Source organism: Mobula hypostoma, chromosome 12, assembly GCF_963921235.1.
Source record: "Mobula hypostoma chromosome 12, sMobHyp1.1, whole genome shotgun sequence".
NCBI classification, from domain to species: Eukaryota; Metazoa; Chordata; class Chondrichthyes; order Myliobatiformes; family Myliobatidae; genus Mobula; species Mobula hypostoma.
The window spans coordinates 5,775,155-5,794,025 of NC_086108.1; the positions used below are offsets into that span (position 1 = coordinate 5,775,155).

An 18,871-nucleotide genomic window follows, 5' to 3' on the forward strand; every position below is an offset into this window, starting at 1 on the left:
TAAGCTTGTTTATTTCAGCTTTTTTCTTAAAGATGTGCTGGGTGCATTCCGACTACCGCTGCACCCCTGCATGCTTCGTGGATCAGTATCAGTCTGCGGCCCGGAGGTTGGGGACCACTGATTTAATGTAACTATTTCATATATATCTATATACTTACAGTAATTGCATTTTTTAAATTATTATGTAGTGCATTGTACTGCTGCTGCAAAGATAACAAATTTCACAACATATGCCAGTGATATTAAACCTGACTCTGATTGACCTTTGTAGCTCCCTAAAGTATAGAGAATCACAAAGAGGAGGAAAAATTGCCGAAGTAGTTTCTAGGAGGAAGGACTTGCAAGGAGAACAACCCCAGCTTCCTTTGTCTAACTTTTTTTAAGCAAGGGAGAAAGCTGATAGAAAGATGAAATGGTTTAACTAAAATAACTCTCAGGCAAGTGTAGGTTTGAGGACGGCTGTGGCAGAGTTTGATTGCTATCACCCCTTACAAAGTGAAATTAAGCAACAGAGGTGACAACAGGGTTGGGCTTCCAGATGAACTCAAGGCCTTCTGTGCTTGCTTTGACCGGCAAAACACGGAGGAGCCATCAAGAGCTCCCACAGGCCCCCAGTGAGCCCGTGATTTCAGTTTCTGAGGCCAATGTGAGAGCAGAATGAACCCACAGAAAGCATCTGGCCCAGGTGGGGTACCTGGCCGAGCACCAAAGACCTGGTGTTGGTCAACTGGCTGGAGTGTTCACTGAGATCTTTAACCGCTCGCTTCAGCAGACTGAGGGACCCAGCTGGTTCAAGCAGGCTTCAGTTATACCCAAGAAAAAGCGGTGACCTGTCTCAATGATGATCATGCAGTCACACTTACAACCACAGTGAGGCTGATGAATCGTATCAACTCCTATCCGAGGAGCGACCTGGATCTGCTCCAGTTTGCCTGCCGGCACAACAGGGCCACAGCAGATGCCATCTCATTGTCTCTTCACTCAACCCTGGAACATCTGGACAGCAAAGATGCAAACATCAGGATGCTCTTTATTGATTACAGGTCGGCATTCAATACCATCATCCCCTCAAATCTAATCAAAGCTTCAAGACATTAACCTCAGTACCTCCTTGTGCAATTGGATCCTCAATTTCCTTACTCGCAGACCCCAGTCAGTTTGGATTGGCAACAACATCTCCTCCACGATCTCCATCAGCACTAGTGCACCATAAGATTGTGTGCTCTGCCCCTGCTCTTCTCACTTTACACGTACGACAGTGAGGCTAAGCACAGTTCCAATACCATATTCAAGTTTGCTGATGACACCATTGCCATTGGCCAAACCAAAGGTGGTGATGAGTCAGCATACAGGAAGGACATGGGAAATGTGGCTGAGTGGTGCCCCAACAACAACCTCACTCAGTGTCAGAAAGACCAAGCAGCTGATTATTGACTTCAGGAGGAGGAAAACAAAGGTCCATGGGCCAGTCCTCATCGGAGGACCAGAGGTAGAGAAGGTTAAGAACTTTAAATTCCTCAGTTTTATTATTTCAGAGGATCTGTCCTGGGCCCAGCACTTAAGTGCAATTATGGAGAAAGCACAGCAGCACTTCAACTTCCTTAGGAGTTTGCGAAGATTCAGCGTGATATCTAGAACTTTGAAAATTTTCTATGGACTTATGAGAGTATATTGACTGACTACATCAGTCTGGTATGGAAACACCAATATTCGTAATAAGGTGGATGAATTGAAAGTGCAGATTGTTATTAATGATTATGATATAGTTGGGATCACAGAGACATGGCTCCAGGGTGACCAGGGATGGGAGCTCAACGTTCAGGGATATTCAATATTCAGGAGGGATAGACATGAAGGAAGGGGAGGTGGGGTGGTGTTGCTGGTTAAAGAAGAGATTAATGCAATAGAAAGGAAGGACATAAGCCGGGAAGATGTGGAATCGATATGGGTAGAGCTGCGTAACACTAAGGGGCAGAAGACGCTGGTGGGAGTTGTGTACAGGCCACCTAACAGTAGTAGTGAGGTCGGAGATGGTATTAAACAGGAAATTAGAAATGTGTGCAATAAAGGAACAGCAGTTATAATGGGTGACTTCAATCTACATGTAGATTGTGTGAATCAAATTGGTAAAGGTGCTGAGGAAGAGGATTTCTTGGAATGTATGTGGGATGGTTTTTTGAACCAACATGTCGAGGAACCAACTAGAGAGCAGGTTATTCTGGACTGGGTTTTGAGCAATGAGGAAGGGTTAATTAGTGATCTTGTCGTGAGAGGCCCCTTGGGTAAGAGTGACCATAATATGGTGGAATTCTTCATTAAGATGGAGAGTGACATAGTTAATTCAGAAACAAAGGTTCTGAACTTAAAGAGGGATAACTTTGAAGGTATGAGACGTGAATTAGCTAAGATAGACTGGCAAATGACACTTAAAGGATTGACGGTGGATATGCAATGGCAAGCATTTAAAGGTTGCATGGATGAACTACAACAATTGTTCATCCCAGTTTGGCAAAAGAATAAATCAAGGAAGGTAGTGCACCCGTGGCTGACAAGAGAAATTAGGGATAGTATCAATTCCAAAGAAGAAGCATACAAATTAGCCAGAGAAAGTGGCTCACCTGAGGACTGGGAGAAATTCAGAGTTCAGCAGAGGAGAACAAAGGGCTTAATTAGGAAGGGGAAAAAAGATTATGAGAGAAAACTGGCAGGGAACATAAAAACAGACTGTAAAAGCTTTTATAGATATGTAAAAAGGAAAAGACTGGTAAAGACAAATGTAGGTCCCCTGCAGACAGAAACAGGTGAATTGATTATGGGGAGCAAGGACATGGCAGACCAATTGAATAATTACTTTGGTTCTGTCTTCACTAAGGAGGACATAAATAATCTTCCAGAAATAGTAAGGGACAGAGGGTCCAGTGAGATGGAGGAACTGAGTGAAATACATGTTAGTAGGGAAGTGGTGTTAGGTAAATTGAAGGGATTGAAGGCAGATAAATCCCCAGGGCTAGATGGTCTGCATCCTAGAGTGCTTAAGGAAGTAGCCCAAGAAATAGTGGATGCATTAATGATAATTTTTCAAAACTCGTTAGATTCTGGACTAGTTCCTGAGGATTGGAGGGTGGCTAATGTAACTCCACTTTTTAAAAAAGGGAGAGAGAAACCGGAGAATTATAGACCAGTTAGCCTAACGTCGGTGGTGGGGAAACTGCTGGAGTCAGTTATCAAGGATGTGATAACAGCACATTTGGGAAGCGGTGAAATGATCGGACAAAGTCAGCATGGATTTGTGAAAGGAAAATCATGTCTGACGAATCTCAGAATTTTTTGAGGATGTAACTAGTAGAGTGGATAGGGGAGAACCAGTGGATGTGGTATATTTGGATTTTTAAAAGGCTTTTGACAAGGTCCCACACAGGAGATTAGTGTGCAAACTTAAAGCACACGGTATTGGGGGTAAGGTATTGGTGTGGGTGGAGAATTGGTTAGCAGATAGGAAGCAAAGAGTGGGAATAAACGGGACCTTTTCAGAATGGCAGGCGGTGACCAGTGGGGTACCGCAAGGCTCAGTGCTGGGACCCCAGTTGTTTACAATATATATTAATGACTTGGATGAGGGAATTAAATGCAGCATCTCCAAGTTTGCGGATGACACGAAGCTGGGTGGCAGTGTTAGCTGTGAGGAGGATGCTAAGAGGATGCAGGGCGACTTGGATAGGTTGGGTGAGTGGGAAAATTCATGGCAGATGCAATTTAATGTGGATAAATGTGAAGTTATCCACTTTGGTGGCAAAAATAGGAAAACAGATTATTATCTGAATGGTGGCCGATTAGGAAAAGGGGAGGTGCAACGAGGCCTGGGTGTCATTATACACCAGTCATTGAAAGTGGGCATGCAGGTACAGCAGGCGGTGAAAAAGGCGAATGGTATGCTGGCATTTATAGCGAGAGGATTCGAGTACAGGAGCAGGGAGGTACTACTGCAGTTGTACAAGGCCTTGGTGAGACCACACCTGGAGTATTGTGTGCAGTTTTGGTCCCCTAATCTGAGGAAAGACATCCTTGCCTTAGAGGGAGTACAAAGAAGGTTCACCAGATTGATTCCTGGGATGGCAGGACTTTCATATGAAGAAAGACTGGATGAACTGGGCTTGTACTCGTTGGAATTTAGAAGATTAAGGGGGGATCTGATTGAAACGTATAAGATCCTAAAGGGATTGGACAGGCTGGATGCAGGAAGATTGTTCCCGATGTTGGGGAAGTCCAGAACGAGGGGCCACAGTTTTAGGATAGAGGGGAAGCTTTTTAGGACCGAGATTAGGAAAAACTTCTTCACACAGAGAGTGGTGAATCTGTGGAATTCTCTGCCACAGGAAACTGTTGAGGCCAGTTCATTGGCTATATTTAAGAGGGAGTTAGATATGGCCCTTGTGGCTACGGGGGTCAGGGGGTATGGAGGGAAGATCAGTGTTGGATGATCAGCCATGATCATAATAAATGGCGGTGCAGGCTCAAAGGGCCGAATGGCCTACTCCTGCACCTATTTTCTATGTTTCTATCCTTGAATGGAAAATCCCATAACGAGTAGTGGATGCGGACCAGTTGAACACTGGTAAAGCCCTCCTCACCATTCAGCACATCTACATGGAGAGTTGTTGCTGAAAAGTAGCATCCATCATCAGGGACCCCCAGCACCCAGGACATGCTCTCTTCTCGCTGCTGCCATTGGGTACGGGAACCTCAGGACTCACACTACCAGGTTCAGGAGCAGTTACTATCCCTCAACCATCAAGCTCCTGAACCAAAGAGGATAACTTCACTCAACTTCACTTGCCCCATCGTTGAAATGTTCCCACAACCTATGGACTCACTTTCAAGGACTCTTCAGCTCAATATTTATTGCATGGATGCTTGTTTGATTATCTATTTATTTATCAATCAATTTATTAATTCATCTGTCTATTTATAGATAATAATTATTATTATTTTAGTTTGTTGTTTTTTGCACACCATTTGAATGCCCAGTTGGTATGGCCTTTCATTGATTCCATTATGGTTGTTGGATTTATTGAATACACCCCCAAGAAAACAACCCTCTGGATTGTAAATGGTGATGTATGAGTATTTTGAGAATAAATTTACTTTGAATCTTGAACTTTGACCTGAGTACACTGAGCAATAGCCTGTGAGTGACCATAGGATATAGGAGCAGAATTAGGCCATTCAGCTCATCGAGTCTGCTCCGCCAATCTGTCAGGTCTGATTTATTGTCCCTCTCAACCCCATTCTCCCGACTGCTCCCAGTAACCTATGTTGCCCTTTACTAATCAACCTCTTCTTTAAATATACCCAGTGACTTGGTCTCCACAGCTGTCTGAGACAATGAATTCCAGAGATTCACCACTCTCTGGCTAAAGAAATTCCTCCTCATCTCTGTTCTAATGAGATAACCTTGTACTCCGATGCTGTGCCCTCTGGTCCTAGACTCCCCCACTATAGGCAACATCGTCCCCACGTCCACACCATTCGCTGGTGGGGTTCGAGTTTCACATTCTGAGCGTGTCTTCTGATTCCCCTGCAACTATCTGTTGACCTTCCTCACAAGGGGACAACTTCCCCGTGCTCTCTATCCAACCGCCCTCCATCAAAGACCTCTCCCCTTGGTCTCTTCAAAGAAAACACACCCATGCTGCACACGGCTGGCGCCTGCTATAGTGACTTTCACAAATAGCGGTGTCAGGGCAGGGAGAATGTTCGCTCGGTAAAATTCCGTGGCGTATTGCATGTGGCATTCTGGACCATTACTTCGACTGTCGTTCCTCTGCGCATGTTGCATCTCAGGAGCAGCAGACAGACAGAACAAATCGGGCCGACTCAGAGAATTGTTTCAGACTAAAGGACTTTAATTATACATGATATCACGGAGAGCCCCCGCACCTAAGCTCCGCTTAGCTTTCAGACACGCTTCATTATATAGACACAGCGTACGTAACTAAAAGCACTTAACAAGAACGGTGCGTGACTTTGAACTTAGAACTAGATTGCAACAAACAAGAACGTTACGTGACTTTGAACCTTGAACTAAATCACAACATTTTGGCCGCACTCCAGCCGGCGCTGCAATCTCAGTTCTTGCAAGGACTCCAGCTAAATCTCAGGAGCATTCACAAGCGATTAGGTTAACCCCTACATATCCAAAGAGCCTTAAATTCTTCCACACCGCACATCGGGCGGCCTTACCGTTTCTTTAGCACTTGTCTGTTTTTTACGAGGCCGAGTTGTTAGCTCGACGCTCAGCCCAACGCGGACGGAAAGTGTGCAAGGAGCTGGTTGGATTCGAACCCGGGACCTCTTGCCTGAAAGTCCGGTGTAGATGCCACTGCACCACCGGCCAGCTAATTACTTTGATTGGCGCATCATAAATCATTTATAGAATTGCAAATATACCCCAGCTGAAATGGATTTAAAATGACATGAATCATGAGAAAGCAGCACTCCTTTCTGAACTGGTCGCCCCATTTTCACATGTGGTATGGTTTATTTTACTTGTAAGCAAGCTATAAGGACAACAAAACTCTTCATCGGGCAAGAACTTACCAAAACACAAAGTTTGCAGATCCTAGAAATCCAGAGTGACACTCTCAAAATGCTGGAGGAGCTCAGCAGGTCAGGCAGCATCTATGGAAAAGAGTGAACAGTTGACGTTTCAAGCCGAGATCCTTCTCCAGCCCTTGACCTTTTCCACCCACCTGGCTTCACCTTTCTCCTCCCACCTTCCCCTCCCTCCATCATTTTATTTTGGCAGTGACTGGAAAAGAAAGGGGAAGATTCAACAGAATAAAAGGTAGTGGGAGGGGAAGGAGGCTAGCTAGGTGATAGGTGAAGCCAGGTGGGTGGGAAAGGTCAAGAGCTGGCAAAACATAGAACATAGAAATCTACAGCACATTACAGGCCCTTTGGCCCACAATGTTGTGCCAACCATGTAACCTACTCTAGAAACTGCCTAGAGTTTCCCTACCGCACAGCTCTCTATTTTTCTAAGCTCCATGTACCTATCTAAGAGTCTCTTAAAAGACCTTATTGCATCTACCTCTGACACCCCCCCCCACTGCACCCAAGCACCTTAACATTATGCCCCCCTGTGTTAGCCACTTCAGTCCTGGGAAAAAGCCTCTGGCTATCCACATGATCAATGCCTCTCATCATCTTAGACACCTCTATCAGGTCACCTCTCATCCTCCGTCGCTCCAAGGAGAAAAGGCCAAGTTCACTCAACCTATTTTCATAAGGCATGCTCCCCAATCCAGGCAACATCCTTATAAATCTCTTCTGCACTCTCTCTATAGTTTCCACATCCTTCCTGTAGTGAGATGACTGGAACTGAACACAGTGGGGTCTAACGAAGGTCTTGTATAGCTACAAGAAGGGATCTGATAGGAGAGGAGAGTAGACCATAGGGGAACGGGAAGGAGGAGGGGACCTAGGTGGAGGTGAGAGGCAGGTGAGAAGAAGTGAAAGGCCAGAGTGGGGAATAGAAGGAGAGGGGAGAAGGGAAGGGAATTTTTTGTTTACCAGAAGGAGAAATCGATATTCATGCCATCAGGTTGGAGGTTACCCGGTTGGAATATAAGGTATTGCTCCTCCACTGGCAAGACGAAGTTGGCAACCCAAGAACAGAAGTTGAACAGTTTAGCTTATGGGCTTCAGATTGTGAACTTCTGGAGAGGGAGATTGAAAATTTGACTGAGTGGTGTAATAACAACAGCAACCTCTCACTCAATGTCATTAAGACCAAAGAACTGATAACAGACTTCAGGAGAGGGAAACCAGAGGTCCATGAGCCAGTAATCATCGAAGGATCAGAGGTGGAGACGGTCAGTAACTTTAAATTCCTGGTGTCATTATTTCTGAGGAACTGAACTTCTATAGATGTGTGGTGGAAAGTATGCTGACTGGTTGTATTATGGCCTATTATGGGAACACCGAAGACTTTGAGTGGAAAATCCTACAAAAGATGGTGAATTTACCCAGTACATTATGGGTAAAACCTCCCAACAATTGAGCATATCTTCATGAAACATTACTGTAGAAAAGCAGCATCCATCATCAAAGGTCCTCACCACAGGTAGAAGGTACAAAAGTCTCAGGACTTGCATCACCAGGTTCAAGAACAGTTACTACCTCTCAACCATCAGGCTCTTGAACAAAAGGGGATAACTACACTCATTCTATTTCTAATGTTCCCTCAACCGATTTTATCTTGTTATTTCATGTTCTCGTTGTTAATTGCTATTTATTTATATTTACATTTGCACAGTTTGTTGTTCATTAATCCTGTTTACAGTCACTGTTCTATAGATTTACTGAGTATGCCCGCAGAAAAAGAATCTCAGGGTTGTATGTGGTGACATACATGTAGTCTGACAATAAATTTTACTTTGAACTTTAAACCTGTCCCAACATGAAACGAGCTGAAAGATTAGCTTTATTTGGTGCATGTACATTGAAACATGCAGTGAAACACGTCGTTTGTGTCAATGGCCAACGCAGCTACTGGAGACAGCCTGTGGGTGTGGCCACGCTTCTGGCACCAACACAGCATGCCCACAACTTACTAACTGTAACCAGTGCCTCTCTGGACTGTGGGAGGGAACGCATGTGGTCACAGGGTAAATATACAAACTCCTTACCGGCAACAGCAGGATTGAACTCCAACTGGTGATCGTGCTAACCACTACGCCCCCACGCTGCCCAAAATGTTAACATTTTAGGTTGCTTCCCCAAAACAGGGAACATTCTACTTCGAGGCACAATCGCTTATTGGCTTCTCTCTGATTCCGCAGGTTCAGTGCCACAAGTTGACTGGCTACTGCTGGTGCGTAACACCCGAGGGCAAACCGGTCAGTGGCTCTTCGGTGCACAACCAGACTCCCACCTGCTCAGGTACGGTCATGTACACACACGCACACACTGCTGTCACGTGGGGGGTTAGTGTACTGGTCGGTGGAAAGCCGCTTCCGTCGTGCCGGTCATCGACTGGCCCGTTTGAAGGATGTGGCAGCTCTTTCCCATTGGTCACCTTGTGTGCCGCGGCTCCGGTGTCCGGTGTCCGGTGTCCGGTTTCTGGCACCTCAGTGTATGAGAATAGCAGGTGAGGGAGGCTCGGTCTCTCGGCTTTTGTCTCCAGGCCACTCTTCACAGTGAAGTCGTGACCGGTGCTGAAGGGCCACTGGGAAGGTACGCTCAGACACAGAAGGCCCGTGCGCACTCTTAGCGAAGTATCTGCTTGTTGAATAAACAACACACATCAAAGTTGCTGGTGAACGCAGCAGGCCAGGCAGCATCTCTAGGAAGAGGTACAGTCGACGTTTCGGGCTGGCGGCCCCAAATGTCGACTGTACCTCTTCCTAGAGATGCTGCCTGGCCTGCTGCGTTCACCAGCAACTTTGAGGTGTGTTGCTTGAATTTCCAGCATCTGCAGAATTCCTTGTGTTTATGCTTGTTGAATATTTAGTTTTGTAGTCTGTGTAACTTTGGGGAGACTTGGATGTTTGGTGGAATCTTTTACTGTTGGTAAATAAATGATTAATATGCTTATTCGTAGTCAGGGTTTTCTGTCTCACTCACCAAACCCATGAACCTGCAATGGTTTCCCAAATCAAAGGAGCCAAGAGAAAAATCTGTTTTGCTTGTTGAATGACTTATTTGCAGAATTAGGAAGTGAAGACAAATATTTAATTTGGATATAAACCAAACTCTTGATGCTGGAAATGGGAAACAAACCCGGAATGTTGGAATTACTCAGCGGCTAGGGCGGCATCTATGGATTTGGGAAAAGTAACACTTCAGGTCAAAGATTCTTCATTGGGATTCTCAAAGGCAAAGTAACAAATCTGCTGGAGTGGTCCATTGTGTCCAGGGCAATTCACACAGCCTCCTCTATGTTGGCAAGACCCCTCATGAATTGGGAGACCGCTTTGTCGAGCACCTCCGCTCCATTGTCGAATGTTGTGTGTTTGACTGTCTTTTTTAAAAATCGGTTCTTTTGGGTTTCTTTGTTTTGTGGCTGCCTGTTAGGAGATGAATCTCAAGGTTGTGTAATGTATATGCACTTTGAACTTTTAAATATAGATGCTGGAAATACAAAGCAGCACACACACAAAATGCTGGAAGGCTCAGCAGGTCAGGCAGCATCGATGGAGAGGAATAAACAGTTGACTTTTTGCTTACAACCTTTTCTCAGGACAGGAAAAGAAGGTGGTGCCAGAATAAGAGAGTGGGGGAGGGGAAGGATAACATGCTGGCGGGTGATAGGTGAAGCCAAGTGAGGGGGAAAATGACTGGAGGTTGGATGAAGTGATAAGCTGGGAGGTGATTGGTGGATAAGATAAAGTCCTGAATCTGATAGGAGAGGAGAGTGGATGATGAGAGAAAGGAAGAGAACCAGAGGGAGGTGATGGGCAGGAGAGGAAAAGAGAAGGGGTTAGAGGGTGTCAGAATGGGGAATGGAAAATGAGGGAAGGGGGAGGGGGAGAAATTACCAGAAGTTAGAGAAAGCAAAGTTCATGCCATCAGGTTGGAGGCTGCCCATAATTAAAGGATTATGTAAATCTGGACGAAACATTTGCATTTATAAGACCGTAAGATATAGGAACAGAATTAGGCCATTTGGCCCATCGAGTCTGCTCTGTCATTTCATCATGACGGATACATTTTCTTCTCTCAACCCCAATCTCCTGCCTTCTCCTCATCTCCCTGCATGCTTTGAGCAATGAAGAATCTATCAACTTCTGCCTTAATTATACATACAGATCGGGGTCACTACCTCCCTGTAGCTCCAGTCCATCACCTCTTTACTTTCCCTAACAAGCCGCAGGATGGACCTATGCAGGATCACTTCTACTGTGTCAGTGCAGTACTCCTATCGACAATTGTCAGTGTTGACTTTGTCCTCAGGATTATGGGGTGGAGGGGGGTGGGGGCTTCAGCCACAAACACCTGACTCTAGGAATGGTGGCCTATGAGCCACACCTAGGGTACTGCATGAGTGTGTTACATCCATGTTCCTCACCAGCCCCCACTTCCTTCCCAAGCATAAGCAGCTTGGCAAAAAACATCAAAGTTCCAAGTACATTCATTCTCAAATTATGTCTACTATATACAACCTTGACATTCATCTCCTTACAGACAGCCACAAAACAAAGAAACCCAATAAAGTCTACCAAAAGAAAGACCACCAAACACCCAAATGTGGAGAGAAAAAAAAAGCAAATCATGCAAGTAGCATTCAGAACTGAAGTTTATGAAGCTGGGTCCACGGCCGCGAAGCCAGTCGTCACTGCAACCGACCCAGGAGCCCGTTAGCTGCAGGCCACAGCCTCAGCTCAGTGCAGAGACGAGCAATCCTTGCAGAGCAGCAAGCAGAACCCCAGCCCATCCCTCGGCTCTGGGCCTGACACCCTGACCATTTCGGTCTGCCCGGCGCTTAAATTGTCCAGACCTCGGGTCATTCTCGCCCTGGGGCCTGGACCAGGAGTGAGGAACAACCCCTGGTTTGACCAACTTTAAACAGGAGAAATGGATTACTGACTACCAGAGGTGAGGGAAATAACTCGTTAGGAATGGGTCGTTAGACCAGCAACAACCAAGTCCTCGAGCTAACCTGCACAGATCTAATTGTACTTCAGTGATCATTACATTTAGTCCGTAACTTCCCTTTGGACTTGGAGGCAGTTCGGTGCAGCACACTGAGGCAAGCCGAAGCAGCTGACCCATCACTGAGAGTCAGGAAGACCCAAAGTCCGACCGGGCCGAATTGGAAAGATCGGGTACAGGCGGAATCGAGGCAGCGAGTGCCAGGCCTCAGAGCCTATCGAGGCAACTGAGACCGATGCTTGGACGTCGAATTAGATGCCGGGCCAGACTGAAAAGGTGAGGGCCGAGCCGGTTCAGCTCACTGCTCTGCGCTGAACTATGGGTCTCGGACTCTCTTTGTGGTCTTCAGTTCAGAACACTATTTGCCTGCGGTTATTATTTGAATGATTTTTTCTCTCTCTGCCATTGGGGTTCTTTTGGGTTTCTTTGTTTTGTGGCTGCCTGTTAGGAGGCGAATGTTAGGTTGTATAATGTATATGTACTTTGAACTTTGAGCAAAGGAACACCATGGTCACCTCTTTCACTACCATGGACTTGTCTCTGACTGCGTTTGTGTTTTTACACTATTGTTTTCATTTGCGCCGTCCTCTCCTCACTGCCCTGCGTAAGTTAAGTACTGTTCATTGTCTGTAGCTACGTGCCTGTATGCAATGCTGCTGCAAGCAAGTTTTGATTGTACTTGAACCGCGCTCTACTTTGTCCACAAGACAAGTCCGATGATGAGGAGCCCCTGTACCTGCTGGTCCACTAATCTGGAAATATCAGTGCTTTGAATACTCAGTGTGGTGTACCATCAAATTAGAACTTATCCAGAACTGATTTTTCTTTCAGATTTCACAAAGGACAAAACATCCCAGAGGGCTCGTGACTCCAGCAGAACAGGTAACTTTAAAGCTTTTGGTTATTTTGATTAATTTTACCGCGGTTTGGTTTACCACCCTCCTCCGACCAAAGCAACTTGGCTGACTAACCACCTTAGACCATAAGAAACAGGAGCAGAATTAGGCCATTTGGCCCATCGAGTCTGCTCCTCCATTTCATCATGGCTGATCCATTTCCCTCTCAGCCCCAATCTCCTGCTTTCTCCCTGTATCCCTTCATTCTGGACTAATCGAGAATCTATCAATCTCTGCCTTAAATATACCCAATGACTTGGCCTCTACAGCTGCCTGTGGTGACGAATTCCACCGTTTTGCCACTCTCTCGCTAAAGAAATTCCTCCTCATCTCCATTCTAAAAGGCTGTCCCTCTATTTTGAGACTGTGTCCTCGGGTCTTAGACTCCCCCACCACAGGAGACATCCTCTCCTGGAAAAGGTGAGAAATTGAGAGGTGTTAACTGTGAGGAAAACTCTATTTTATTAATGTTGCATCAAACTCCAAGGTTAAGGGGAGTTAATGATCCAAATTTCTGTCTGAAATCCACTAAAGGAAATGTTTTTTGGAGTTGGGGATTTTTATTAAATCATCAGAGGCAAATCCAGAGGGCACAGCCTCGGAATAGAAGGACATCCCTTTGAAACAGAGATGAAGAAGAATTTCTTCAGGCAGAGAATGGTGAATCTGTGGAATTTGTTGCCACAGGTGGCTGTGGAGGCCAAGTCATTGGGTGCATTTAAAGCAGAGGTTGATAGGTTCATCATTAGTCAAGGTATCGGAGGTTATGGAAAGAAGGCAGGAGTGTTGGGTTCAGAGGGATAATGAATCAGCCGTGCTGGAATGGCAGAACAGGCTCGATGGGCTGAATGGCTTAATTCTACTCCTATGTCTTATGATCTTTCAGCAGGACAAGAGTTTGGTACACAATAGATGTGCTGAAGGGTCTCTGCACTGTAGTGCTTCATGACCACGCTTCAGACCAGGTGACAAAAGGTGAAATTAGACCGGCCTGGGATTCCCCTGGCCAAAACGCGATGAGCTGAATCAGAGCCAGGTTTAATATCACAGACACGTCTTGAAATTTGTCTTCGTGGCAGCAGTACAATCCAAATTATAATAATAGAGAAAAAATGTGCATTAAAGTAAATATATAGATATATACACACACACAAAATAGTTACATTAAATAAGTAGTGCAAAAATAAAAATTAAAAAGTAGTGAGGTAGTGTTCATGGGTTCAATTCCATTCAGAAATCGGGTGGCAGAGGGGAAGAAGCTGTTCCTGAATCATTGAGTGTGTGTCTCCAGGCTCCTGTACCTTCTCCCTGATGGTAGCACTGAGAAGAGGGCAAGGCCTGGGTGGTGGGATTTCGTAATGAAGGACGTCATCTTTTTGAGGCATTGCCCTTTGAAGATGCCCTGGATGCTGGGGGGACTAGTGGCCATGATGGAGCTGACTGAGTTCACAACTCTCTGCAGCTTTTTAACCAATCCTGTGCAATAGCCCCCTCCCCTCCCCCACCATACCAGACGGTGATGCAACCAGTTAGAATGCTGTCCATGGTACATCGGGAGAAATCTGTGAGTGGCCTGTGATCGAAGTTCCTGTGATTTCATGTCCATACAATGCAAATTGATCTGAGGACCAGTTTGAGGATGTTACTGTGGATCCAATACTGAGTGAAAGATCTCAAGTGTCACACAAACCCATATTGCACAGAAACAGGCGCTTTAGCTCAGCTCATCCAACCCAACCCTGATGTCTATCCGAGCTAGTCCAATTTGCCGGGCTTTGGCCCATCACCTTTCTATTCCATGTGGTGGTTGTACATTGCATTCAACAATCTCAGGAAACCTGTGTGGGAGAGTTTTTAAAGTGGAAAAGCCGTTGCACTGGGGGCAGTTCCAATCTCTCGACCTCGGAAGTCCAGGTCCAGTGGTGTGAACAAGCATCACAAACTGGGGTTTCCTTGGTTGCAGTGGATGACCGTGACGTCGTCTGTGCCTCGTCATGCTCTTCGCTCTCCACAGAGCGTTGCAGTCCCACCTTCCTGGCTGTTGGATCTCTGTTCCATATACTTCTCCATTTATAACACTCTTGTGTGGAAAGCAGTATAAAGGTTATATTTACTTGTTACATGGACGTCAAAATATACAGTGAAATTTGTCATTCGCTGGGGGCTTAGGGCAACGTTGCCATGGTACTGGCACCAACATAACATGCCCACAACATACTGACCCTTACTAACCCGTACGATGTGGGAGAAGGCCCACGCGGTCGTGCGGAGAATGTGTAAACGCCTTACAGACAGTGTCGGGAATTGAAATCCCGTTTTTCAAATCAGAATCCGTCAGGGTTTAATATCACCGGCATATGTTGTGAAATTAGTTGTCTGTGCGGCAGCAGTTCAATGCAATACATAATAATAGGAAAAGCATGGATTGCAGTAAGTATATATTTTATATATTAAATAGTTAAATAAGTAGTTCAAAACTAGAAAAAAAATGAGTCTGAAGTGGTGTTAATGGGTTCAACATCCATTCAGAAATCGGATAGCAGAGGGGAAGAAGCTGTTCCTGAGTCATTGAGTGTGTGTCTTTAGGCTCCTGTACCTCCTCCCTGATGGTAACAGTGAGAAGAGAGCGTGTCCTGGGGTGATAGGGTTCTTAATGATGGACGCCAACTTTTAGAGGCATCACTCCTTGAAGATGTCCTGGATACCATGGAGGCTGGTGCCCGTGATGCAACTGACTAAGTTTACAACTCTCTGCAGCTTATTTTGATCCTGTGCAGTGCCACCCCCCCTCCCCCATACCAGATGGTGATGCAGTCAGTTAAAATGCTCTCCATGGTACATTTGTAGAAATTTGTTAGTGTCTTTGGTGACATACCAAATCTCCTCAAACTCCGAACAAAATCTAGCTGCTGTCGTGCCGTCTTTATAGCTGCATCGATATGTTGGGTCCAGGATTGATCCTCAGAGATGTTGGCATGGAGGATCTTAAAATTGCTCGCTCTTTCCACTTCTGATCCTTCGATGAGGACTGGTGTGTGTTCCCTCGTCTTGTCCTTTCTCCAGTCCACTATCAGTTCTTTGGTCTTACTGACATTGAGTGCAAGTTTGTTGCGGTGTCACCACTCGACAAGCTGATATATCTCACTCCTGTACACCCTTTCATCACCATCTGAGATTCGACACACGGCTGTATCATCAGCGAATTTATAGATGGAATTTGAGCTGTGCCCAGCCATCCAGTCATGGGTGTAGAGAGAGAGTAGAGCAGTGGGCTAAGCACACATCCCTGAGGTGCACCAGTGTTGATGCCGAGGTGGAGATGTTATTTCCAATCTGCACAGATTGTGGCCTTTTGGTTAGGATCCAGTTGCAGAGGGAGGTACAGAGGCCCAAGTTCTGGAGCTTTTTGATCAGAACTGTAGGAATGATTGTGTTAAATGCTGAGCTGTAGGAATGATGGTGTTAAATGCTGAGCTGTAGTTGATGAACAGCATCCTGACGTAGTTATTTGTATTCACAAACAAGAGAAAATATGAAGATGCTGGAAATCTGAGCAGCAGACACAAAATGCTGGAAGAACCCAGCAGGCCGGGTAGTATCTAGGCTTGAAACCTCAGCTGTACTCTTTTCCTAGATGCTGCCTGGTCTGCTGAGTTCCTGCAGCATTTTGTGTGTTGCTAGGTATTGGTATTGTCCAGGTGATCCAAGGCCGCGTGAAGAGCAAACAAGGTTGCTTCTGCTGTAGACCCATTATGGCAATAGGCAAATTGCAGTGGGTCCAGGTCCTTGCTGAGACAGGAGCTACTTCTAGCCATAACCAACCTCTCAAAGATCTTCAAACCACTGACACTATAAAAACGTTGCACTAATGTGCCTCTCTGGTTGTGCATGAGAGGCAGCATCAAAGTCAGATCTGGGCAAGGTTGTCTCATGTCTTGCAAATTGTCCATTCAACACTTTTGTTGCTACTAAGCATCTAATCAATGTGTGGGTAGAATAGATAATACTAACCTCAATAATAGTCCCTTTTCGATTCTTTTCTTTTCTGATCCCAGAACAAGGAGTCAAACTTCAAGCAAACACAAGAACCATGTCTCGCAACAAAGGTAAAGGTACATATCCCTCATTGGTATGTTCTAATTACCTACACTACCTAGTAACTATTTTATACTATTGACTTAACGAATAAAAAGATTGTAGCCAAGAGTGACTAGGGAACGGGATTGAAGTGATCATTATTGGATCTCTGTTTATTTTCTGATCTTTAGGGTACTTCTGGGAGTTAGGAATAATGAGCAGACTTAATTCCAATATTTCTGTTTCTTTTAGAATGTAAACAAACATACAAATACTAAGCAAATGAAATAAGGATCTGAGAAACAATGCTGAGAGGTGCATGGATGCGTAGACAAAGAAGCCAAGGTGGAACCCCTGAAAAATCCATCACTTTTATAGATAAGAGAAGGGAAGTTCCTTCTATAGGTGCAAACTAGTTAACAGGCAACATAATGAAAACAATTACATCACATGGTAATGTGCTAATGAAAAATAAGAAAGGTGATAAACCGTTAGTTTAGCTGCTATACCGCTTTCTGCCAGTGAGTGGGGATGAACCATTGCATACTTGGAAAAATGCATGAGTTTGTCAAAAAGCACAAATCTTATAACTTAAAAAAAGTGTTTTCCAACATCGTCAAGTGTAATGTAAGAGAAGATGAGGAGGAGATCTGAGAGAGACTTGGACCATGTTCCACATATCCACAAAAGGCCAAACATAACTAGGCTACCACACACTCAAAATGCTAGCGGATCCCTGTAGATCAGGCAGCATCCATGGAGAGGAACAAACAGTCGATGTTTTGGGCTGAGACCCTTCATCAGGACTAGAAAGGAAGGGTGAAGAAGCCAGAATAAGAAGGGGCACAAGGGTCTCAGCCTGAAGCATCAATTGTTTATTCTGCTTCATAGGTGCTGCCTGATCTGCTAAGTTCCTCCAGCATTTTGTGTGTGATGCTCTGGATTTGCAATTTCTGCAGCATCTCTTGTGTTTTGGGTTCTTTGTAAGTAATACTCCTTTGTCACTTCCTCAGAGAGGGCAGTTAACTTCTGACTTGTGGTGGCTCAGCTAAGATTATGAATTTCAAGAAGGCAGGAGGCTTGAAGGAGGAGAAATTCAGCCCTGGGACCTGTATATGTTGTATAATCGTCACCCTTAAAATAACTGGGTTTGAAAATCTCCTGGGAATTTATGCTTCTGAAAGAGAAGGAGAATATTGTTTCAGGCAGTAAATCAAGTTTAATCAGTGAGTCTTTGTTGACACAGTTTAATTGAAAGGACTGATCTAAAGGTACCATGTAACTCAGTTGATCAAGACATGCAATCCAACAGAAAAGGTCCAGTTCCAAATCCTTCCAACTTTTGTTTGGATTTTTCCCAAACAGCTGAGACAGTGGATAATCTCAAACAGAAGTCTGGTGATGAGAAGCATAAAGATGTACTTCTGGTCTCTAAAAATCCAGGTGAAGTATCTGTGGTTTCTCCGTCAGTGCACTAATATGTACAAGTTCGAAGTTCAAAGTAGATTTATTATTGAAGTACGTATATGTCACCACATACAGCTCTGCGATTCATTTTCTTGCAGGCACACTCAATAAATCCATTATAGAAGAATAACCATAAAATAATCAATGAAAGACAGCACCAACTTGGGTGTTTAACCAGTGTGCAAAAGACAACAAACTGCGCAAATACAAAAAGAAAGAATTAAGTGATTGCTATGCCTTAAGACAAAAGACCATAAGACTTACAGTTCTGTGCAAAAGTCTTAGGCACATATACAGTGCCTATAAAAAATATTCACACCCTCTCCCCACCTTGGAAGTTTCCGTGTTTTATTGTTAAACAACATTGAATCACAGTGGATTTAATTTGGCTTTTTTAACACTTGATTAACAGAAAAGGCTCCATAATGTCAAAGTGAAAACAAATTTCCACAAATTGGTCTAAATTTATTACAATTATTATACACAAAATAATTGATTGCATAAGTATTCACCCCCTTCAAGTCAGTATTCAGTAGATGCACCTTTGGCAGCAATTGCAGCCTTGAGTCTGTAGGTCTCCATCAGCTTTGCACAACTGGACACTGCAATTTTTCCTCATTCTTCGTTTCAAAGCTGCTCAAGCTCTGTCAGATTGCATGGGGATCGTGAGTGAACAGCCCTTTTCAATTCCAGACACAAATTCTCAATTGGATTGAGATCTGGACTCTGACTTGGTCACTCCAGGTCATTAACAGTTGTTTTTAAGCCATTCCTGT

General features: G+C 44.7%; 1 protein-coding gene across 1 annotated transcript in view; it reads left to right on the plus strand.

Annotated features, from left to right (window-relative positions):
- Positions 1-18,871, plus strand: part of LOC134355109 (SPARC-related modular calcium-binding protein 1-like) — a 192,711-nt gene that overhangs the window by 78,162 nt on the left and 95,678 nt on the right. Inside the window, exons 4-6 of the mRNA XM_063064856.1 lie at positions 8,844-8,943; positions 12,487-12,537; positions 16,607-16,663. Of these exons, the coding sequence (XP_062920926.1) occupies positions 8,844-8,943; positions 12,487-12,537; positions 16,607-16,663 (208 nt within the window). The remainder of the gene's footprint in view (positions 1-8,843; positions 8,944-12,486; positions 12,538-16,606; positions 16,664-18,871) is intronic.